General features: G+C 36.0%; 1 protein-coding gene across 4 annotated transcripts in view; it reads right to left on the reverse strand.

The window, feature by feature from the left end:
* MKLN1 (muskelin 1) overlaps nt 1–25051 on the reverse strand; it is a 165711-nt gene that overhangs the window by 60581 nt on the left and 80079 nt on the right. For all 4 annotated transcript variants that reach the window (XM_047763694.1, XM_047763693.1, XM_047763695.1 and 1 more), the window contains 3 exons: nt 22576–22653; nt 19501–19566; nt 9572–9684 (listed from right to left, as the gene is read on the reverse strand). In XM_047763694.1, the coding sequence (XP_047619650.1) occupies nt 9572–9684; nt 19501–19566; nt 22576–22653 (257 nt within the window). The remainder of the gene's footprint in view (nt 1–9571; nt 9685–19500; nt 19567–22575; nt 22654–25051) is intronic.

Consider the following 25051-nt stretch of genomic DNA (forward strand, 5'->3'; position numbering starts at 1 on the left):
TATGCTGTGGTGCAGCCCTAAAAAGAAAAGACACATTTGGTCTTTCAATTTTTTTTTTGTACATCTCATCAGAATCTAGCAAAAAAACAGGCCCTCCAAGAATATTTAGAATTTCACAATTGGTAGGAACCTTAATAAAATGTGTAGTTTAATGTTCTCCTTTTAAAGATGAGGAGATATAAGCTCAAAGGGGAAAGCTACCCCTTTGAGGGATAGCTAGTGATAAAAGGAGAATGAAAATTCTTTGGTTTCTTCATCCACCCTTTACATATATAAAACTGACTCTCCCAACAGAATGACTCAGCTATATAAAACAACTAGGGAACAAAATGAAAAATAGTATATTATCAACAAAAATTAATCAGTTGAGATCACTTGTATCACAGGACTGAATAAAGGGTAAAAGAAAAATATTGTAGTATAAGCCAAAAAAAGTTCATAAAAAAAAAAAAAGGAACTTCATCTGGGTAGGACTGAGTTAGTTGAAAGAGGGAAAAGAAAAGAGAACTAATATTTATTTGTTAAATATCTCCTAAATTCTGGAGTTCCCATCATGGCTCAGTGGAAACGAATCTGACTAGCATCCATGAGGACACAGGTTTGATCCCTGGCCTCGCTCAGTGGGTTATGGATCTGGCATTGTAGTGAACTATGGTGTAGGTCACAGATGTGGCTTGGATCCCAAATTGCTGTGGCTATGGTGTAGGCCAGCAGCTATAGCTCCAATTCGACCCCTAGCCTGGGAACCTCCATATACCATGGGTGTGGCCCTAAAAAGACAAAAAACAAAACAAAACAAAAAAACCCTCCTAAATTCTGTCTAAATTATTACTATATATGTGTGTATATATTTCACTTATCCTTGTAACAACTCCATAAGGAAATAATACCATCATTTCATAGAGTCCAAGTAATCTGTCTACAGTCACAAAACTAGGAAGTAAGATAGAGAAGCTAAGCCCCAGTGTAACCAAGTCAAAAACTGCTCTTCCTACTCTTTCAGACTGTTTTGTCCAGAAGGTAAGAGAAATTTTGTTTCTCTTAGCAAAAATATACTAAACACAATATGGGGGTTTATAACTGAGATGAAGAATTCTTATTACAGAAATAACAAGAGTTGAAGAATATATAAGGTAGAAACAGGAAGCCTGTGAATGACTGACAGAGGAGAACGGAGTGTAATCTTGCATTAAAGAACTAATTTAGGTTTCTAGAAGTAGGATATAACTTAAAAAAGCAGTATTATAGGAAGAGTAATCTAACATTACTTAGATTAAATGAAGAAATAAATGTATTAGACAGGAAGAACAGTTTGACATTAGTGTTACTGAACCAGGTATTAAGTTGATTGAATCTGTGATTTAGTATTCATACTAATTACCATTTTTTAAATTATCTTAAAAGATTTCTATCAAGGAAAATCTTCAGCAGATAAGGTAGAAATTTAAGAAAGGATTTCCCCTGTAATTAAATAATCTGAAAAACAAACAGAGATAACATATAATGAATCTATGTCATATTTCCTAGAGTGTGAATTCTGAGATTTTAAGAGTAAAATAACAGAACTTCTTGCTTCAGCTTAATTAGTACAAGTGCTATGAAAATGATCAAATTATTTCCTAAGAAGAGAAAAGGGTAATAAAGATAAGAATAGAAATTAAGAGGCGAGAACAGTTAAAAAAAAAATCAAGAAAATTAATAAAGTTGTTTATTTAAAGATTAACAAACCACTAGCAAGCCTAATTTTTTTTTAAAGGGAGAGAAAATACAATAACTTCTTTAAATTGATTAAGATGACAAAGAAAAAATTTTAATTGGTATTCTATTCATTCCCAACTTATGTACTTAACATTGAAAGCAGGTAACAATATTACAAAGGAGGAAGAGGAAAAACAATACATCGGTAGTCTTCAGCTAGTATACTTTAAGAACAGGGACATGGAGTTTCCATCATGGTTCAGTGGTAATGAACCCAACTAGTATCCATGAGGATGAGGTTTGGATCCGTGGCCTTGCTCAGTGGGTTAGGGTTCCGGCATTGCTGGGAGCTGCAGTATAAGTCACATATACAGCTTGGATCTGGCGTGGCTGTGGCTGTGGCTGTGGCTGGCAGCTGCAGCTCTGAATCGATCCCTAGCCTAGGAACTTTCATATGTCGCAGGTACGGCCCTAAAAAGAAAAAAAGAAAAAAAAAAAAAAAGGATATTTCACAACAAAAGAGGGTTTATCTCAGAAATACAGTCAATTTTACATTTGAAAATCAATCAAGTAATCCGTCACATTAAAAAAATAAAGGGGAAAAATATGATCTTAATTATAAAGAGAAAAAACACACGATAAAATTCAACACATTTTCATGAGGAAGAATATAAACGAACTTCATCAATCTGTAAAGAATGTATAAAAATCCTAAACCTAATTTTTCACTGAAGAGTGAAATAAAGAATGCTTTCCTGCTAAGACCTGAAACAAAATAAGGATGTCTATTCTTACTTCTTCTAGTTAACATTGTACTGCAAGTCCGAGTCAGCGCAATAAAGCAATAAAAAATAAAATTAAAAGCTATGAAAGAAAAAAAGTGTTAAAAGGAAGAAAGAAAATTGTCTATTTACAGATGACAGGATTGTTCGTTTAAAGTATCCAAGGAAATCGATGTAGACAAAACAGAAACTATTAGAAATAATAAGTGGATGTAGAAAAGTGATATGATACAAAGGCAATATTAAATTACCAATTTACTTCAGTGTATTAGCAGCAAACAAATTGAAATTTAAAAAATTGTTAAATTTATAAAAGCATGAAAAAACAAAATGCACTGGCATCCGTTTAATAAAAATAAAAGAGACCTCCAATCTGTAAACTCCAACTGCTGAGAGATAATGAATGAAACTGAAATAAATGGACACTGAACCCTGTTCATGGATTAGAAGGTCCAATATCATTAAGATATTAATTCTCTCCAAATTGCTTTACAGATTAAACATATTTCCAATCATAATTCCAACAGTTTTAGAAACTGACAATATGATTCCAAAATTTATATGGAGATGTAAAGAAGAGTCAAAATAATTTTTAAAAAGAGGAGCAAAGAGGCCTGACCTGTGGAGTTCCTGTTGTGGCTCAACTAGTATCCACGAGGACTTGGGTTCAATCCCTGGCCTCGTTCAATGGGTTGAGGATTCAGCATTGCTGTGAGATGTGATGTAGGTAGGATCCCACATTGTTGTGGCTGTGGTATAGGCTGTAGCTCCAACTCAGGCCCTAGCCTGGGAACTTCCTTATGCTGCAGATGCAGCCCTAAAATGAAACAAAACAAAACAAAACAAAAAACCCCAACAACAAACCAAAACAAGGAGGCCTGACCTGAAGGAGTGTCACTTGAATAGACCAGAAGATAATGGAGCAGATTAGAGTGTCTAAAAAGAGACATATACTTACACGCTCAACTGATTTTTCAGAAAGGTGCCAAAGCTATACAATAGGAAAGAAGATAGGGAGCAACCGGAATTCTCATATATCTCTACAAGAAATATAAAATAGTACAACCACTTTGGGAAAAGCTTTAATAGTTTCAACAAGGGATCCTAAAAAGATGAAAGACTGATGAGTGACAGAATATTTTCTTAATCTCAAAATGCTTCCCTACAAATTACTTATTAACTATAGAGTGGGAAATCTGGTGAGCACCCTCTTAACCATGTGATCAAAGCTAACATCAAACAAACTGACATAATATGCCTGCCTCCTGATACTATTCTGAAGAGAACCCAATGTCCTCCACAAGGCATTCCTGCTAAAAATGCTTAACCTATATCAAATCCTAGAGAAAGATCAGAGAGACCCAACTGAGGGGTATTCTACAAAACAACTGCCCTGTATTTTTCAAAAATGCCAAAGTCAAGAAAGACAAGGAGAAGGAACTGTTTCTGATTAAAAGACACTAAAGAAAATGACACTGATAACACAACACTGTAAATCGACTATACTTCAATAAATTAAAAAAGAAAGAAAAAAAGAAAATGACACTGAAATGCACCACATAATCATGAATTGAGTCCTGGGTCAGGTATAGAGGTCGGGGGTAACAATGAGACACCTATAAAGACATTACTAAGGCATTATTGGGATAACTGTCTATATGAGAATAGGGAATGTGTATTAAAGCAGCGGGTCTCACCTCAGTCTGGGATCTCTTAAGACACTTCAGGGAATCCACAAAGTTATTTTCATAACAATACTAAGATGAAAAAATTTTGCTTTTTTTTTTTGTCTTTTGCCTTTTTGTTGTTGTTGTTGTTGCTATTTCTTGGGCCTCTCTCACGGCATATGGAGGTTCCCAGGCTAGGGATTGAATCGGAGCTATAGCTGCCAGCCTACGCCCGAGCCACAGCAACGCAGGATCCGAGCCGCGTCTGCGACCTACACCACAGCTCACGGCAACGCCGGATCATTAACCCACTGAGCAAGGGCAGGGACCGAACCCGCCACCTCATGGTTCCTAGTCGGATTCGTTAACCACTGCGCCACGACGGGAACTCCAATTTTGTCTTTTTGCTCTTACACTTAAATGTATGTGCTATTTTTCAGAGGCTATATGACTTTTTATGCAGCAACAGAATGAATGCAGAAGTAGACATGAATCCAGCTGCCTTCTATTAAGGCAGAATTAAAGATTTCGAAAACTATAAATACTACTACTTGATATATGATGCCTGTTTGGAGGAAAAGCACTATGCAATTGAGTTGCAAGATTTTTCCCATGAAACACAATATTTACTCAAAAGAAAATGAAGAATTCATGGACATGGGGAATAGATTTGTGGTTGCCACGGGGGAGGGGGAAAGAGTGGGATGGACTGGAAGTTTGGGGTTAGTAGATGCAAACTATAGCATCTAGAGTAGATAAGCAATGAGATCCTGCTGTACAGCACAGGGAACTATATCTAATCACTTGTGATGGAACATGATGGAAGATAGTGTGAGGAAAAGAATGTATGTACAACCGGGTCATTTTGCTGTATAGCAGAAATTGACAGAAGATTGTAAATCAACTATAATAAAAAAATTAACCCCCCCTCAAAAAAAAACTCTAACAAATCCAGTATGGTTATTTCAGGCATTTTCTGAAAGATGAATGAAGTATGCTATTTTGAAGAAAAATAACTGACAAAATTTGTTGTCAATAATAAAATGCACATTTTAAGGCAAAAATTAGAATTTTAGAAAACTTTTAACTGCCACTGTGATCTTGACACCTTCCCAATATTTAAAAGGCTTTTTAAATGAAATTGATATTAACAAATATGGTTTGGGTGGGGTGTTTTATAATAAAACATGTCAACATTTGGAATACGTGCGCAACTCAGGGAACCGATATTTTTTAAGTGACAAACACATGATTAGAAAATAAAAACATGGGTAAAAGATCAATTTAATGAGCAACACAGTTCAGTGGATTTTAATGTTAAGAGAATTAAAAACATTAGCTGAGAGGGAGTTCCCGTCGTGGCTCAGTGATTAACAATCCGACTAGGAACCATGAGGTTGCGGGTTGGATCCCTGGCCTTGCTCAGTGGGTTAAGGATCCGGCGTTGCCGTGAGCTGTGGTGTAGGTCGCAGACGCGGCTCGGATCCCGCGTTGCTGTGGCTCTGGCATAGGCAGGTGGCTACAGCTCCGATTCGACCCCTAGCCTGGGAACCTCCATATGCTGCGGGAGCGGCCCAAAAAATGGCAAAAAGACAAAAAAAAAAAAACCATATTAGCTGAGGGTCTACAATGTACTGTAATACAAAACACTGCATTAGGGTCTATAGTGCAATTACCTTTAAGAGACAACAACTTGTCAATGTGGGGTAGAAGATGAAAAAAGAACATGTGCTATTATATAAAAAGGCTGCTATTAAAATAAGACTTTCCAACAATGTATCAATATGAGGTCCAATTTTCTTCATATATTTCACACAAAACACCATGATGTAAGAGATTAAGTGCACAAACATGTATGAGAATCTGGCTATGTTCCACCAAGCTAGACATTAAAGAGATTTATAAAAATGCAAAATTATACAATTTGTTTGAACCTATAAAAACTTATCCATGTATCTACATAAACATTTAAAATTAACTTTAAATTATTCTAAGAGCTAAGCCATTCTATTATCTTTCAAGCTACTGCCTGTGCTAAGTAGATACATATTTAAGTAAATTAAAGTGAATTAAATTATTTTTGCTTTTTTGTGATTTATGATTTTTATAGATTATACTTCACTTAAAGTTATCAGAAAATAATGGTTATATTTCCCCTTGTTGCTTATTTATTTTATTCATAGTAATTTTTCTTTTTTAATATCATACTTTTAAACCATGCACTAGAACATCATGAAACAATAAAAATTATACTTACTGGTGTAGAAAACAAAATTAGATACATGAAATTCTAACTGTTCAGTTTTGGAAGGAATAAGTGTGCATTTTCCTAAAGCCATATATTCTCATTCACGTCACTGATGGAACAACAAAAAGATTTTTAGGTATTTAAATGAATAAAATAGTAATAAACTATAATAAATCTGGTTTCCAGTACTGGATCACCACTTTACTTAGCTATCTCTACTGACCTCAAAATGACAGAAACAAAGTGTTTTCATCAAGATAATTTCTATATTTTCCCAGTACTAGTTTTAAATAAGTATTAATTGAATTCTAAACATTACTTATATGTAAATAGTAAAAAAAAATTAATATCCACGCCCAACTTCAAAAGTAGAACACTGATACTACCTTTGAGGCCCCCTGTAATCCATCCCCTTCTCTTGCCAAAGCAACAACTCCCCTGAATTTTGTATTTATCATCTTTTTTCTCCAGCATTAACTTATCATTTAACTTATTTCAACTAGTCATCAAAGCGTATGCATAAGATTCATGCTGTAAGGAATTCAGCATCTCCACAGGGAAATGAAAATATAGGAGCTCCCGCTGTGGCACAACAGGACTGGTGGCGTCTTAGGAGCTCTGGGACATAGGTTCGATCCCTGGCCCAGCACAGTGGGTTAAGGATCTAGTGTTGCTGCAGCACTGGATTAGGTCGAGACTGCAGCTCAGATCTGATCTCTGGCCCGGGAGCACCATATGCTTCAGGGCAGCCAAAAAAGGAAAAACAAACAAACAAAAAACCAAAAAAACGTAAACCAATCATTATAGTAGACCCATGCAAGGAATATAAGGCATTAAGTGGACATAGCAGAATTAATAATGCTTCTAATTCTGGTTAGGGAAGTCAAGAAAGGTTCCAGAGGAAGTGAAATCTTCACAGAGTTTTAAAAAGTAAGTGGGCATTTACTAGGTAAAAGCTGGATGCATGTGATGAGGAGCCTCTGTTAATTCCAAACAGGGAAAACACCATTCCAAAGGACACAGATGAGAATGCTGAATAAATTTTAGCAACTAGAAGTAAGGATAGCACCTAAAGCCAAAAAAATGAGTAGATGGGGATCAAATCATGACGAAAAACTTGAAGTTTTTACTCTAAGCAAAAGGAACTAAGGTAGCTAAACTTCTTTATTGTTGTTGTGATTACTCACACTTCCCAGCATCTATGCCCTTTGACAGTGCTGCCCACCAACCAATAACTGTGGATTTGGTCACATGACTTCTTTTGGGAAAAGAGAATAACAAATTTAATGAAGCACATATGCCTGCTTCATCCCCCTTGTAATCCTACCAGTGCATAAGAACAAAATTCAGCGAGCCAACAGGAAGGTGAGTGACTAGGTAAAACAGAGCTTAGTAGTACCAGCTGACTCCCAACAGATGAGTGAACCCAGCCAAAACCAAAAATCACCCAGTCCATTTATAGACTTATGAACAAAGTAAATGCCTATTACTATACGTCACTAAAGTTTGCGTATGCTTGTAATGTACTATATAGAATGCACAGCTAACTGAAATAGGGACTGAAGCTAACCACGTGGTTTAAGCAGAGGCGTCGCTTAAAATGGCCAAATGTTTTCTTAGAAGACTGTGCTAATGAATGGAGAATAGATCTTGAGATCAATAATGGAGGCAAAAAGTTTAAGAAAGAAACTATAAAGTTGGAATTAGTGCCAAAAGGAATAGAGAAGAGACATCTGAAACGTAAGTTTGGGTGCTAGAACTGATGGAACTGAGGCACTAATTAGATTTATCCAATGAAGAAGAGGGAGGATTTCAGCATGAATCCCAAGCTTCTTGTGAGAATAATTACAGATACAATCAACCTACATCTAAAATAGTTTAAGAAAAGTAAGATAGGTATTCTTTTAAGATCTGTCTTTATTTTTTGTTGAGGACAGAAATAATCATTTTAGAAAATGGTACTTTAATGCTGAAAGGCAAAGGCCATTTTACAGGGATAATAACTAGAAAGCAGAATTTTAAGATCTCTTTGAAAAGATAAAAACTATCCAAATGATTAACAATGGAACACACCAAGTAACCAAGAGTTCAATTTTCTAAGATTAAAGACATAACAACAGATTTTTAAAAAAATGGCCTTCCTAGATTAAAATCAGTGGTTTTGAATTAGGTCTTTTTCTCCCCTTTTCATCTGCAGCTACTACAATTTGTTACAGTTTATTTTTCACCTTGTAATTCCAAAGTGCTTAGATCGAAGAGTACATTAAAAATTCTACGAAGATTTGAAAAAATAATATATGAATATGTGGTTTATATCAATGTACAATTACGTACTTATTTAGTTTATTTTTTTATTATTATTTTTTTTTTGCTATTTCTTTGGGCCGCTCCCGCGGCATATGGAGGTTCCCAGGCTAGGGGTCGAATCGGAGCTGTAGCCACCGGCCTATGCCAGAGCCACAGCAACGCGGGATCCGAGCCACGTCTGCAGCCTACACCACAGCTCACGGCAACGCCAGGGATCGTTAACCCACTGAGCAAGGGCAGGGACCGAACCCGCAACCTCATGGTTCCTAGTCGGATTCGTTAACCACTGCGCCACGACGGGAACTCCAACTTATTTAGTTTAAAGCCAGAAATTCAAGCCATTCTATTCACTCATACACGAATACATACATACAATTTTAGCTTAAATATATATCATCTGTGAAAACTGACAATACAATCAAATAGTGAGAAGCCAAAATAGTGAGGTAGTGAAGAAATCTAAAGCACATTTTTTCCAGAGGAAATAAAAATAAGATAAATGTTCAAAATAAAGAGTAAAGGGGACTTCCCTTGCGGCTCACAACATAATAAGAGTAAAGGTGACAGGGACATGAGGAAAAAGATAGTTAATTACACAGTTACATTTTAACTAAAGTGGTTAAAAACTAAATTATATTAGATACCCATTTCTATTTATCTCCATAAAATAGATTTGTTCAGGTACCAGTAGTTGAAGAACCAGGTATAGAAGCTGAAATGCAAGACTACTTAAACAAAACTTGTTCATCACAAATTCATCTGCTACCACTGCTGACAGACATTAGAAAAGAATACAAATCATCCAGAAAAAGAAGTGTATGCCCACACCCCTATCGTAATACAGATGGATGAAAAGTCTGAGAACTTGCCTCTTTCTCAGTGTCTCTAGAGATACATGTCCACTGGTTCTCCTTCACACTGTATGCCCAGAAGTCAGCAAGATCTTGTGTTCCATCCCAGCCACCAAACAAATAAACGGTCTCTATGAAAATTAGAAAAATATGTGTAAAAAATAAACCTAAGGACAAATTTAAGTACAGGCACCCAGATCTAGCCAATTGCTTCTAAGATCACTTAGGAAGGTATATCTAAGTATACTTAAACATGAGGTTTTTAAACTGGTAACATTCCAAAATAAATATCAGTATTTCCTAACCATGAGCACATAGAAAGTCTGTGGCAGAACCAGGAGTTTGATAGATTCATAAATATAAATATAACTAAGAGGCATCCCCTAAGATTCTGACTCCAAAGATCTTCAGTGGGTTAAAAAAAAAGTCAATACTTTGAAGGAAACTTGATGTACAGTCAGTTTAGGAGATTCCATTAAGCCATGAAAAGTTTACATTTACCAGCTTCAAAACTATGGAGCTTCAGATTGTTTTTAAAAATTAAGAGGGAATATACAGTGCAAAATATAAATACATCTAGCTATTTCTGAAAAAGTTCCACATTAAGTCTGTTTTCTATTACAATACCAAAAACAATGGTTAAAACGGCTATGAGTTACAGTTAGGTACCTTAAGAATAAAGCACAGACTTCGTATTTCCATGGAAACTGGTGGAAAGTTTTCCAAATATACTGTGGTAGGTTTAACTCCTCAGAAATTGACCTTCAAGTCATTCTAGGTATCCTGAGAATTTGGTTTCTCCTTAAGTCTGAGATGTCTATTATATCCATGGACTTTATCACTGTGACAAAACTTATTTCTTGCTCACTGACTAGTGAAAATTTCTAAGACAAAACACTGAGTATCAACCACCTTTCTTTACAGAATAACAGCGCCTTTCTTTCTTTAAATATTTCCCTCTTTGAAAATATCTTATGTCTGCTAGTTACACATGCCCACCAAATTTTTTAAGTTAAATAACACATTACGGAGTTCCTGTCGTGGCGCAGTGGTTAACGAATCCGACTAGGAACCATGAGGTTGCGGGTTCGGTCCCTGCCCTTGCTCAGTGGGTTAACGATCCGGTGTTGCCGTGAGCTGTGGTGTAGGTTGCAGATGCGGCTCGGATCCCGCGTTGCTGTGGCTCTGGCGTAGGCCGGTGGCTACAGCTCCGATTGGACCCCTAGCCTGGGAACCTCCATATGCCGTGGGAGCGGCCCAAGAAATAGCAACAACAACAACAACAAAAAAGACAAAAGACAAAAAAAAAAAAAAGAAAGAAAATAACACATTACATGAAAACTACAAGGCCATCTACTATGTAATTGACATGCCCTAGGCCTATATACACGGAGACTGTCATCCAAATTACATCCCATCCCGAATAGTTACGATGCACAGTGCACCTGGAAATACTGTAGCATCATTTAAGAAAATTCTTGCCATTCATAGAGCTTTCTTCTAAGAGATTTTTGTCATATTTTTATATAATTTCAAACTCTAAGTGAATTTGCTAAGTGAAAGAACCTAGAGGAAATCAAAATAATGCTTCTGGGTAAGAGACCACTGGAACAGGACTGAGTTCTAGTGCTGACTGGGTAATGGGTCTTGGTTTTTTCATTTACAAAACTCTCAGTTTGTGGTGAAGTTCTTCAGATGTAAGTTACTGGAAAACATTCTGAAGGCTGACAAGCGTGAACAGCATTCCAACTTTAGAACATGCACACCCCCCCCCAAAACAAACCCCCAAAGCTTTGTAGTTACTAAGTACCAAAGATGCAATAAGACAGGATTACTGTATCTGTTCCATGTCTAACTCAGTACCTAGAACACTTTTTGCTCTGTACAAATGTGAAATAACAGAAATTATTTTAAACTATTAAAAAACTGCCATATCTCAGAGGTATAAAACAATCCGTTATCATTAGTTAAGTAACATTCTGTTTCCCAAATGGCATATGGTAATTTTACAAGAAAAAAATTAAGGAATTTTCATCTGGCTTAAAAATTATTTGCCAAGGCTTCACTATAAAGGCAATTAACCTTGTTAAATCCTGAAGCCTGGAAAGGTACGGGGTATATAACTAAAATAGCAATTGCAATTGACCTTCTGTTTTATAGTGTTTCTGGGCACCCTCTGGATAAGGTTACCCTGGTTCATTAACTTTAATAACCCTTCCTCTTGGGCTCTGGGTTCTCAATGTTCTCTCTGAAAAGCAGGTCTCTTTGTACACATAAATTCTCACAGCAAAGAAAACCCACATTTCCACAACAGCCTCATTGATAGCTGAGCAAAATAAAATCTGGCACAGAGCAAGCATCCCAATGGAATTAATCCAAGATGTCATTCTCGTTCATGAATGCTTTGTGGTCCCAGTTTAAGTTTAATAGTAAAACTGAATGCATCAGATGGAAACAGGACCTTCCGACATACCTGAATGAATGCATAACAAAATTTTAATTAAATCATCTAGTGATTTAAGTTAAATCACTCAGAGATGAAAAATTATTTAGAAACAAACCCAGCAAAAGTAGGGATATAAAAAACCTTTAAAGATTACAGAAATAATCATATAGAACTGTACTGAGAATTAAGAACGAAAAAGAAAAATGCTATTATTTGCAACAGGGCAGTAGTTTGGTTTACTGGATGTCCATTCTCATGCTTACAGGTTATATAACAATTAATGTACATCCCTGGGGCAGTACAATCCTCCTCAAGCAGCAGCCCTTTCTCTATGGTTTTTTCGTAAAGGAGCACAGGCTACAGAGGCTACCTATTTCTTCCAGATTCATAGGAATGTTCAGTCGGTATTTTTTGAGTATCAATCTGAACTGGCAAGGCATTTTAGAGAATTAAAACAGACACAGCCTCTATCCTCTAGGAGCTTACAATCTAGTCAAGCATATAAAACAAGTATATAAATCACCATAATGCAGTGTAGACTAAGTGACATAAGAAAGTTAAAAGGTAAAAAGCACCATGGAGGTTCAAATAAAGGAAGAGAATACACCAGATGGAGGGGACTCAGGAAAACTTCATGGTGACAGTGATCTAATCTATGCATCAGAAGGTGGCTTTGTTGGTAGAATGAAGGACAGAGAAGAGGACTTTTCAAGCAGAGTAAAGAAGTAAAACAAAGTACAGAGACAGAAAAACACATAAAGTGTCTTAAAAGACACAGACTCTAGGAGTTCCCACTGTGGCTGAGTGTTAACGAACCTAATTAGTATCCATGAGGATGTGGGTTTGATCCCTGGCTTTGCTCAGTGGCTTAAGGATCCAGCGTTGCTATGAGCTGTGATGTAGGCTACAGACATGGCTAAAATCCGGTGTTGCTACGGCGTAGGCCAGCAGCTGCAGCTCTGATTCGAACCCTAGTCTGGGAATTTCCATATGCCATGGATGTGGCCCCCAAAGAGCAAAAAACAAAACAAACAAAAAATTAACAAACAAAATACACAGACTCTAACGTGAGGCACATCTTGGATGGAATTACCACTCTATCACCACAGCTGTGTGACCACCACCAAATTCCTTAATTGTTGGTTTCCTTAGCTCTAAAAATGGCACACCTACCATGAGAACTAAATAATGCATGCACAGAGGAGAAAACTAAGTGATGAATAAACACAGTGTTCATTTTAAAAGAACAAAAAAAGGTAGTGAACTGGAGGTAAGTCAAAAAGATAGGTAGTGGCCAGATCATGGAATGGGTTAAAATGATAATACAGACTTTGAACTTGACTCCACAGTATAGTGGCAACAGAAGATCTTAAGCAGAGATGTTACATAGTCAGATCTAAACCTGCAGCACACAGGCCTGACTGAATAGGAAGAGCCAGGAAAGAGAAGGACTGGAAGTAAACTGACCAATAATAGCCTATGTTGAAGTTGTCAAGCCAATTTCATTCTAAGAGACTGACTGAATGAATCTATCAGTCATTACTTAGGCCACATAAACTAAAATGCAACCATATGCTTTGTATAGATCTTTTTTGGGGGGGGGGTATCAGTACTAAATAAAGCCTATAACTACTTACTCCTAATAGAACTAACCTATACATTTTATACACACTAAAAACACGGTAGAAATCATCACTGTCTTCACACGATTTTGCACAAAGAAGCAGGTTTTTTATTTTATGAGCCCAACTGAAGTTATCTCTCCTCCTACTCTGATTTTTAGCATAATCCTCCACAAGATGGCACACTATTTTCATAATTTAATACATTTTTCCATATTGAAATAGTATGGACTGCATATAGTATGCAAAGATACAGTGTGAGCGTAATGTTAGATAACATTCACTTGTCAAAAAGAAAAGGCAGGAGAAGAGTTACTAGCTTGTGAAAGAAGTTAGCTTAATTCCTAGTTTACTATAGACACCAAGAGAAAAACAAGTGAAAAATTTTTAAAAAGTTTAAAAAACACAAATTCATATTCAGGATAAAAATGAACCCTGTCAGTATATATTTGTATATTAACATATTGCAAATAGGAGTTCTTGTTGTGGCTCAGCGGTAACGAACCTGACTGGTATCCATAAGGATGCAGTTTCAGTCCCTGGCTCATTCAATGGATTAAGGATCTGGTGTTGCCATGAGCTGTGGTGTAGGTCACAGACATGGCTCAGATCCTGTGTTGCTGTGGCACAGACCAGCAGCTACAGCTCTAATTCAACCCCTAGCCTGGGAACTTCCATGCGCCACAGGTGCGGCCCTAAAAAGACAGAAAAAAAAAAACCCTGCATGTGAAAAAATATAAATAACATATAATTTATACGTAAAAGACATTATTTCATTCAACTCTTTTTTTTTTTTTTGGTCTTTTTGCCTTTTCTAGGGCCGCTCCCGTGGCATATGGAGGTTCCCAGGCTAGGGGTCCAATGGGAGCTGCAGCCACCGGCCTACGCCAGAGCCACAGCAACGCAGGATCCGAGCCGCGTCTGCAACCTACACCACAGCTCACAGCAACGCCGGATCGTTAACCCACTGAGCAAGGCCAGGGACCGAACCTGCAACCTCATGGTTCCTAGTCGGATTCGTTAACCACTGCACCACGACGGGAACTCCCTTGTTCAACTCTTACAACTTTACTATTCCTATTTTTATCATTATAACTCATTCAAGATCAAACAAAAAGTCAGTGGTAAAGTCAGAATTCAAATCCAGGTATGTCTAATACATGCATACACTTCCTTTCCAGACTACTCGACCAGACCACTCAACCTCTAACCACTATGTTTGATTGTTACATCAATAAGGCTGGACTAGAAAAGGTTCTTTCAAAGACTTAGTGAGAACTGTATCTCTGAATATGATTAAAATCAACCTAATGGTAGGAGTTACAGGAAGGCTCTGGTGCATAAACGATGAAATAAAGTGTATGAAACCATTTTGGTAAATTATGCTATTAATAATTTTGTAATAGAAATAGAAGAATTTCTAGAGAAAAACATTCCAAAGATATCCTAGATTCTGCTCTTACACCCAAAATAAAATCAAAAAGCACTAAATGTTCCCCTAAAAAAGCAGTCTACGTAACATTTAATTTCTTTTCTTTTTTTTTTTTTTGGTCTTTTTGCTATTTCTTGGGCCGCTCCCGCGGCGTATGGAGGTTCCCAGGCTAGGGGTCCAATGGGAGCTGCAGCCACCAGCCTATGCCAGAGCCACAGCAACGCAGGATCCGAGCCGCGTCTGCAACCTACACCACAGCTCACGGCAACGCCGGATCTTTAACCCACTGAGCAAGGCCAGGGACCGAACCCACAACCTCATGGTTCCTAGTCGGATTCGTTAACCACTGCGCCACGACGGGAACTCCCAACATTTAATTTCTTTACCTAGACCCCAAGGTAATAAAAACTACAGCTTTAAGGAAATATAGTCTATATACTAGAAAAGAACAAGAAGAATCATCAGAAAATTTAAATATACTGAAATATAACCAATAACATAAATTCATCTCGGAAAAATATCACAATATGATCCATTCATCAAGGTTTAAAGCAGTATCAGAGTGCAGTTTCCAAGTAAATATTTCTTTCCACTCAAAGGAAAAATGGATTTTAAAATTTCAATTTAATTCAGTGAATATTTAGTTCATACCTACTCCAAGCCAGGTTCTGGGGCCATAAAAACGATGCAAGATCCTTGTCTTTCCCCTCCTCAGTAAGACTACTGGGGATGGGAGGTAGAGAGGAGAAAGCTGAATAGAGAGGAATGGGAAACACAATACCTACCCACACAGCTCTAACACAATCAGAAATCACTGGAGTAAAAATAAGAGAATAAACAAAGTGCTATATGAATACAGAGAGGGAAAAGATTGTTCTGCCTGGACCTGTCCCCTGAATGCCAAATTAATATATCTAACCACTTACTTCAAATATCTACTTGGTTGCCTAAGTGGCATCTCAAACATAATCTGTCTAAAATCAAGCTGCTAAACAACCCACCATACTTAATCCCCTGTTTCACCCATTTTAGGGAATGGCTATTCTATTTTTTCCAACTGCTCATGTCAAAACCCTGAGTCATCTCTACTCCTTTCTCTCACACCTCATATCCAATTTATCAGTAAATCCTGTCAGGTGTATATGACATCTTCAAAACACATCCAATATCTGACCAAGTCTCAAAACTTTGACCACCATTCTAGTAAAAACCAATGCTATCATCACTTCTCTGATAAGCACTTGCTTCCTAAAAGGTATCTCTGCTTCTGCACTTCATACAATTTATTTTGTTAAAATGCAAAGTCAGTTCACAGCATTTCTCAAAATCTAGCAATGTCTTTCTTCCATTGTCTCAGTAAGAATAAGGCTAAAGTACTTAGAAAATAAGTCAACACAATGGTTCCTCACTACCTCTCTGACTTCACTGCCTACTAACTAACTTCTTCCTCAGCCACCTCAGATTTAGTAACAAGAAATCTGGCAACCATTTATTCTGTTAACACTATTTTTTCAACAACGAATCCCATTTAAGCAGAGCAAGGAATTACATTTGAAACTTTATATGCATAACAGCAGTATTTACTTATCATGGAATGTCAGAACTTAATAGAGATATTTAACTCTTTAAAAATATATAGGTAATGAATCTTCTCATAAATTCCACAAAGGTGGACAGACAAACTATTACATACCATTTCAAGAGTATCATGGGCCTCCTTAAAGGCTGCCCATTTATGAAGCCTCATCAAAGAAAACCAGGAAATACCAAAAGGATGGAGCATGGTGACAGAAAGGAAAACAGCAATGGTTATCTGAAACAAAAGACTGGGAATGCTGGATGTGAAAATTACTAAACTTCTGAATGGCATTTTAAAAACTCCTTTTGTTTTCTCTTGATATAGCAGATTCCTGGATTATCTGTTCTCACAACCAGACACATGTTTAAACTTAACCTAAACCACAATTCTAGAGCTTTATGAAAGTTCAAAGCTTTTTCTGATTTAAACGGTTGCGTCCTAGGGCATCTTTCCTTCCGTGTCTCTCTGCTTCCAGACACCTGAATCCTCAAAAGCTGCATTCTTCCTCTACCTCAGTCTGGATCCCAAACCTAACTGCAGCACCAGTTCTCAAAAGGAAGAATTCCACGCCAATAGTTTTACACACCATCTCTACTACTCATACAGGGGATCATTTGAATTTAAACTCTTTCAACCTCAACATTCACATACAGTTAACTTTCAATCCTCAATGACTCTGTTCATCTTAAGTTATGTCAGGACATTTGCCTATCATTTGAATCTTTTTATTTTCCATTTTCAAATATCACGGATCCCAAAAAAAGAAAATTTTTCTCTTACACATGTACATATCCCATAATAAACAACACAGTAAATAAGTCCTATGAAAATCCCTTCTGTTCCCTAATAAAGGGAACTTTAAATGGTAATATAAACCATATTACTTTCACATTTAAGAAAAATAGCATTTTGTCTAGAAAATTAGCTTTTCAAACAAATGTTTTTTATTTAGTATTAGCAAATTTTAAAAAAGGATTCAATAATATTTTCATTATGACTGAGAAAAAAAGAATGGCATTATAAATCTCATTTTATGTTCAAAAGAGGACAACCTAAACAATTTTTCACACAGTATTTAACTTTTTTGGATTAAAAATACCAATTTGTATATAGATCTTGCTAAGAAATAAGCATATGGGTATTTATTGAACTCTCAGGTGGAAAAAAGGATGCTTTTTATTGAAAAAGGTAAATGCACCTGTATGTACATTGTAGCACTATTCACAACAGCCAAGACATGGAAACAACCTAAATGTCCATCGATAAATGAATGGATTAAGAAGATGTGGTATATATACACAATGGAATACTACTCAATCATAAAAAAACCACAAAATAAGCCATTTGCAGCAACATGGATGGAACTAGAGACTCTCATACTAAGTGAAGTAAGTCAGAAAGAGAAAGACAAATACCATATGATATCACTTATATCTGGAATCTAATATAGGGCACAAATGAACCTTTCCACAGAAAAGAAACTCATGGACTTGGAGAACAGACTTGTGGTTGCCAAGGGGAAGGGGGAGGGAGTGGGATGGACTGGGAGTGTGGGGTTAGTAATGCAAACTATTGCATTTGGAGTGGATAAGCAATGAGGTCTTGCTGTATAGCACAGGGAACTATATCTAGTCACTTGAGATGAAATATGATGGAGGATAATGTGAGCAAAAAGAACATATATATGTGTATGACTGGGTCACTTTGCTGTACAGTAGAAATTGACAGAACACTATAAATCAACTACAATGGAAAAAATAAAAATCATTAAAAAATAAAAGAAAAAAGATGCTTTTAAGACTCAGTTGAGTCAAGCCTATTTCTGTGGGAAGAGGTTTGAGAGGCGGGGTCAAGTTTAGGAAAGCAAATTCCTATGCCTCAAAATGAACTGTTTTCAGAGACCCTAATAATATTGCTAAACAAGCTCACAGGTTACTATACAAATTTAGCAGTTAATTTTAAATAAAATATTATAATCTCTCTTGTTGCCCACAAAACATTTGTGAAAATACATTAATGCCTAGAAGATCACTATGTACACTACAGTAACTTTTACTAATTATTTTATAACGTCAAAATGACTATTCCTGAAGCACTATCATGAGCATAACACAGTAATATAATATAGTTTTTATTATACTTGGAAAAAGTAAAATATTACTTGGGTGGATCCTAGCATTCTATGTGGTAAAGCTTTCTAAAACCAAATAATAAAATTATGCAAAATTCTTGGTATTATTTGCTTTTCAAGACAGTAATTTGAAACCTATTAAAACTATAGCATTAATCTCTAAATATAACGATATTTAAGCTGTTCTAGGCTATAGAAACCTAAGGAAAATTTTCAGTATTGAGTCAGAGAATAAAATTTAAAAGGTAGGCTTGCGAACAGTGTTTAGCAATTAATGGATCTACCAACACTTAAAACTATCTAATTTTATATTCTCTCTTTCTAAAAATATGTTAATTCTTTTATTGTAACAATTCCCATATCATGGCATTAAACTATAAATGCACTAAAAATGAAGAAAATTTGATTTTCTATGAAAATCAAATACATATAAAACTACAAACGTGCACACGTGCACGTGCACGCACACACACACACAGACACACACAGCTATAAGGGGCTGTGCATTACATTTCTTTTAGGTTATCTAATTTCATTTGTGCAGTAGCCTCCCCTTTCTCATGGACTATTGCCTCATTTATGTTATACCTATGGCTGATGCCTATTTTCTTTGCTACTTGGTTATAGCCAATGACATTTAACCTTTGTTAATGGAAAGAAGTGTATTCATGACTATCTGACATTTAATGATGTATACTATTTTAAAGAATTTGCTTTCCATTGCAAGTATTTCTTACCTGTTTGAACATCAATAACCATCTGATGGCCTCCTCTCATTCCTGGTCGGTTATCTTCTCCATCACCTGAAGTAGAAGAGATATTTTCTTTAAAGGAGGAACACAGAACAATCTCAAATCCAGAGTAACTTCAATCACAAGTTTGTAATGAGTAGTAAAAATATCAAACATTTATTCTTTCAATATTAAGAATAAGTAAGAAGACTCATAAAAGAAATATGATTTATAACTAAGTTTATAATAATTATCTTGCTCTTTTTGCTAATTGCTTTCAGGCTCTTAATGCAACTGGAAGCTATTTCCAATTCATTCAGGACCAGTGCCATAAATTAGCAAAAACACAGGATATACAAAAAAAGTTAAGACAAAAATCTCTGAACTAGTGGAGTGAAGATGGAAAACAATTACAGAATTAGATTGCATGTTTGTAACTCTAGGCATGGTTTATTAGTATAATGAGCAGTTTCAAAGTTCATAATACTAGCTACTGAAAACTAAGAGGCTATCTAATTTTACATTAATGACGTATTAATTTTATGCCAATATTTCAGAAATCAGTTCCCACATAATTTACCTACAAGTTTATCTGACTACTGCCTGACAAAATGTAAGATCTGCTTCTTTTTGATTCTTACATCACGAAGTTTAACAGGCAGGTTTAAATATAATCAAAAACTTTAAAAGAGAAAGCTATTATTCACCTTATATCTAATCCTACTTTATATCAAATCTTATATAATAAAGATGTAACTTCATTTCATGGTTCAAGATGTTACAGGATTCTATGACTTGGAGGTAAACCAGAAAACCTGAGGTTCTATTAGAGAATAGAATATTAGCTAGTATTATTCTAGCTAATTACTTTCCCTACATCGGCTTTCTCCTACGTAAAATACGGTACATCCAACTTTTTACTAACTTCACAGGGGTATTATGAAAAAGACTGAAATTTCAGTCTTATCCTATTGTAACTAAAATGCAAAACTGAATCTATATTCAAGTACTAATCATTCAGAAGTTTCCTGCAAATTCTTTCTCCTTTTTAATAGTTAAGTTTAGAATTTGCAGCTCATTAGTTTTGAAGTTTTGTCCTTTTTCTTTCTTCTTCCCTCTAATCAGTAGTCAGTATTGCCACTTTCAAGAACAGATTAAGAAAACACTATAAATTTATTGTCAATACATTTGCACTTTACATATTTAATGCAGTTTTCAAATATACAACTACAGTTTGTTTGCTACAACATGCACTTCTTTGAAGAAAATTACATCATATGTGATAAGATAGGAAAATGATGCTTATTTAACTCCGCTATTATGGAGGCTCATAAGCAGTTTTCTCAGTATGCTAATGTTTAATATTATCAGGGGAAAGCTTTCTCACAATTAAAATGAAGGCCTTAACAATATACGAAAGACCATAGGACAAAAGCTGAACATCCACAGAATTGACTTCCTTTAAATACAAGCACTTTCCACTATGTTAACTGTCTGACAAGGCAGAGAGTACTTTGACAAAAAGTTCTCCCACTTGAAAAAATGGAGAATACTATATCTTGGATCAGATCTTAAGTTTTGATAGACATTGTCTTTATTAGAAGCAAATGTCCTATAGGGTCCACAGCTCAAAGAAAGAAGCATGAGACCCAAGGTTTAAGGCTACAAAATTATTGTGATGCTCAATGTAAATGCCTACTAGTATTTATTTTTATTAGGATAAGTACACTAGTTTTTATTAGTATCTGGTTATAAAGTTCCATAGATTTAGACTGCTATGTCCCATTTCCACTTTTCTCATAAGCTCTATTAGCTTCAGTGAGCAATTTTGCAGAGATTAAGCTTCTTCAGGGACACATGTTTGGCATCACAATACAATAGCCTATAAATTTACAATTCTACAAAAAGCAGTTAATGATGGTATTTTGTGTAAAAGATGCCCAACCTTCTGTTATAGCCATAAAGCAAAAAGGTTTAAAAGAAAAATTTTAATAAACTAACTCTGCCATCTAGTTGAGAATTTTTGTTTTGTTTTAAACACTTGATTTTCATTAATAGGGTACTGTGAGACTTGAGTGACCTTGGGACAAATGAAACTGGGACATTAAATCAAAAGCACCCACAACCTACGGTGGGAATGTAAACCACCATGGAGAATAGTATGAAGGTTCCTTAAGAAACTAAATATAGAACTGCGGTACGGGAGTTCCCGTCGTGGCGCATCGAAAACCAATCTGACTAGGAACCATGAAGTTTTGGGTTCGATCCCTGGCCTCGCTCAGTAGGATAAGGATCCGGCACTGCCGTAAGCTGTGGTGTAGGTCGAAGATGTGGCTTGGATCTGGTGTAGCTGTGGCTGTGGCATAGGCCAGTGGCAATAGCTCTGATTAGACCCCTAGCCTGGGAACCTCCACATGCCGTGGGTGTGGCCCTAAAAAGACAAAAAGGACAAAAAAAAAAAAAAAAGAACTAGGGTATGATCCAGCAATCCCACTCCTGGAGACATATCTGCAGAAAACCATAATTTGAAAAGATGCATGTACCCCAATGTTCACACACGGAAGCAACCTAAATGTCCATCAACAGAGAAGTGGATAAAGAAGGCACGGTACATATATACAAGAGACTACTGCTCAACCATAAAAAAGAATGAAATAATGCCATCTGCAGCAACATGGATGGACCTAGAGATTATCATAGTAAGTGAAGTAAGTCAAAGATAAATATCATATGATATTATCTATATGTGGAATCTAATAAAAATGATACAGAAGAGCTTATTTAGGAAACAGAAACAAACTCAGACTTCAAAACCAATCCTTTGGTTACCACAGGTGAAACTGTTGGGAGGGAGGTAAGAATTGAGGGGGGGGAATAACACTTTACTGTATAAAATAGATGATTAATGAGAACCTACTATATAGTACAGGACAATCTACCAATAGTTTGTAATAACCTATAGGGGAAAAAAGAATGGATATATTTATATGTATGACTGATTCACTTTGCTATACACATGAAACTGATAAAATTGGATTAAAAAAAAAAAAAAGGACCCACAACCTAGAGGTTAGGACTTACCTTTGGTGCTTTTGGGAATGATCTGACTCCACCGTGGCTTATATTCCTGTTGACTGATATACTGATTGAACAAGCCATCTGCAAATATTAAAGAATGAGAGATAATTACACCTTAACAGCTTACATTTTTTTTTATTAAGGCAAAAAACCAAAATGTACAAGCCTACACTAAGTAAAATTACTAATATGTCACTAAAACATAGCACATTTTCATAAAATGTGTCACTTCAGTTTTCATGTTACCTCAAATACAAAGAGCAAAGTATTAGTTGACACAATCATGTAATTAAACAAGCTTTTTTAGTGGCAGCTGGTACTAAACTTACTAAGTTTTCCCAATTTTTGTACTACTAAACAAAAAAGCTACAGACAGAAATGGGAACTCCTAACTATTTTGGTCTAGGCCCTTGCATCTTCAGGAAAAAACAAAACTAATCCTTTAAAGTGAAAATTTTTAGTTTTCTTTGAATACAAAACTGCACAGAGATAAAAGTACTAGTAACAGTTACATATTTATAGAATAGTAAATGTTAGAATCTGTGCTATCTAACTTATCTGATTTAATTTTTAAAACAACCTTATGAATTGGGCATTATCATCTTCATTTTACAGATATGGAGATATATATTTGGAGAAATTAATGAATTAACCCAAATCACAGAGCTCTTAAGTGGTGCAGCTGGGACTCACATTTCACTATGCTTAATTCCTGCATCTGTTTCATTAATAAATTCTAAACCTCATTCTTTTTTTTTTCTCCTGCTTTTTAGGGCCGCACCCATGGCATATGGACGTTCCCAGGCTAGGGGCTCAATCGGAGCTACAGCTGCTGGCCTATGCCACAGCCACAGCAATGCCAGATCTGAGCGGCATCCACAACCTATACCACAGCTCACAGCAATGCCAGATTCTTAGCCCACTGAGCGAGGCCAGGGATCAAGCCTGCGTCCTCTTGCATACTAGTCACTGAACCACAACAGGAACTCTCAAACCTTCTTAAGACGAGTTGTTATGCTATAGTAACCAGTTGTTACATTAGATACTATGATGGTCATGGAGACTAAACTCCCCACAGACATCAATTCTACCCCAAATTATTATCAAGCCCTAATCCTGTGCCCCTTAAAAAGGACAGTTTAATTAAACATGAGTATCGCTGGGGGAACTTCAAGGAAATGTCCTCTTATTTCTAAACAGACATCAGAGAAGAAAAACCTATTTTTATTCTTCTGGAAAATTTTATATCTGTATGCAATGTACACAATTTCTATAGCCCATCTGTATAAGAATGATATCAACTCTATAATGACAGGGCTGAGAGAGATAAAGAAACTGGATCCCTGAATCAACTAACATGAAATCTACCTTACCTTTTATTATGTGGTATAATATTTCCTTACTTTTTTGTTTTGTTTTGTTTTTTTAGGGCAACATGTGCGACATATGGAATTTCTCAGGCTAGGGGTTGAATCGGAGATGCAGCTGCCAGCCTACACCACAGCCACAGCAATGCAGGATCCGAGCAGTGTCTGAAACCTAAACCACAGCTCATGGCAATGCTGGATCCTTAACCCACTGGGAGAGGCCAGGGATTGAACCTGCATCCTCGTGGATACTAGTAGGGTTCATTACTGCTGAGTCACAATGGGAATGCCAACATTTCCTTACTTTTAAACTAGGGTTTTCTTTTACATGAGTCCAAACAGATTATAATTCATGAAGTAAGTTTTACTATAAATTCTGTCTTTTGACTCTAATCTCATTCTGAATACAGGATTCCCTTTTGCTTGATTAGTCACTGAAAACAAATACTTCTCCAAAGGATTCATATGTAAAAAAACTGTGTTCTCTATGACTTGTATACTTGCCAGAGACTATGTAACTTACAGAAACTTCTCTAATCTCTTTCTTTTATGTGCAATTATGAAATGCAATGGTAACCCCACCTTTTAGCTTTTAAGTCTTTTCAGATGGGTTTAGCTGAAAATCTCCACCCTAGAAAATTAGCTAGTTTCTTTTTTTCTTTGCTTATGGCACTTTAAAAATTCTTGCAAAAAGAAAGTTCTCTCCTTCTTAAATTAGCACTCATAAATTAGCAGTTATATTTTAATTGTTAAAGTAAGGGGAACAAGTAAGATTCACAACTTATTTTAGTGAGAATGTTTCTAGCACATAATCTATACCCCTATGGGTTTTTCTGACAACTCTTGCCCCATGTGGCCTGCTCTGGCCAAAACTCTTTTTCCATTACAAGAATTGGAAATCCTTCCTCCCCCCACCCCAGATAAAATGTGGTGGGGCTTCTATCAACAGTAATGACAAGCTGACAGTAAAAATATTAATCATAAATTTAGAATTATAATAGAAGTAAAACACAGTAATAAATTTTATTCCATTTTGAGAAAGGCACATGAAAGTTAAATAACCTTTTTAAAAACCTTAAAGAGAGAAGATAAAATTATTCAAAATAAACAAC

Source organism: Phacochoerus africanus, chromosome 16 (genome assembly GCF_016906955.1).
Source record: "Phacochoerus africanus isolate WHEZ1 chromosome 16, ROS_Pafr_v1, whole genome shotgun sequence".
Taxonomy (NCBI): domain Eukaryota; kingdom Metazoa; phylum Chordata; class Mammalia; order Artiodactyla; family Suidae; genus Phacochoerus; species Phacochoerus africanus.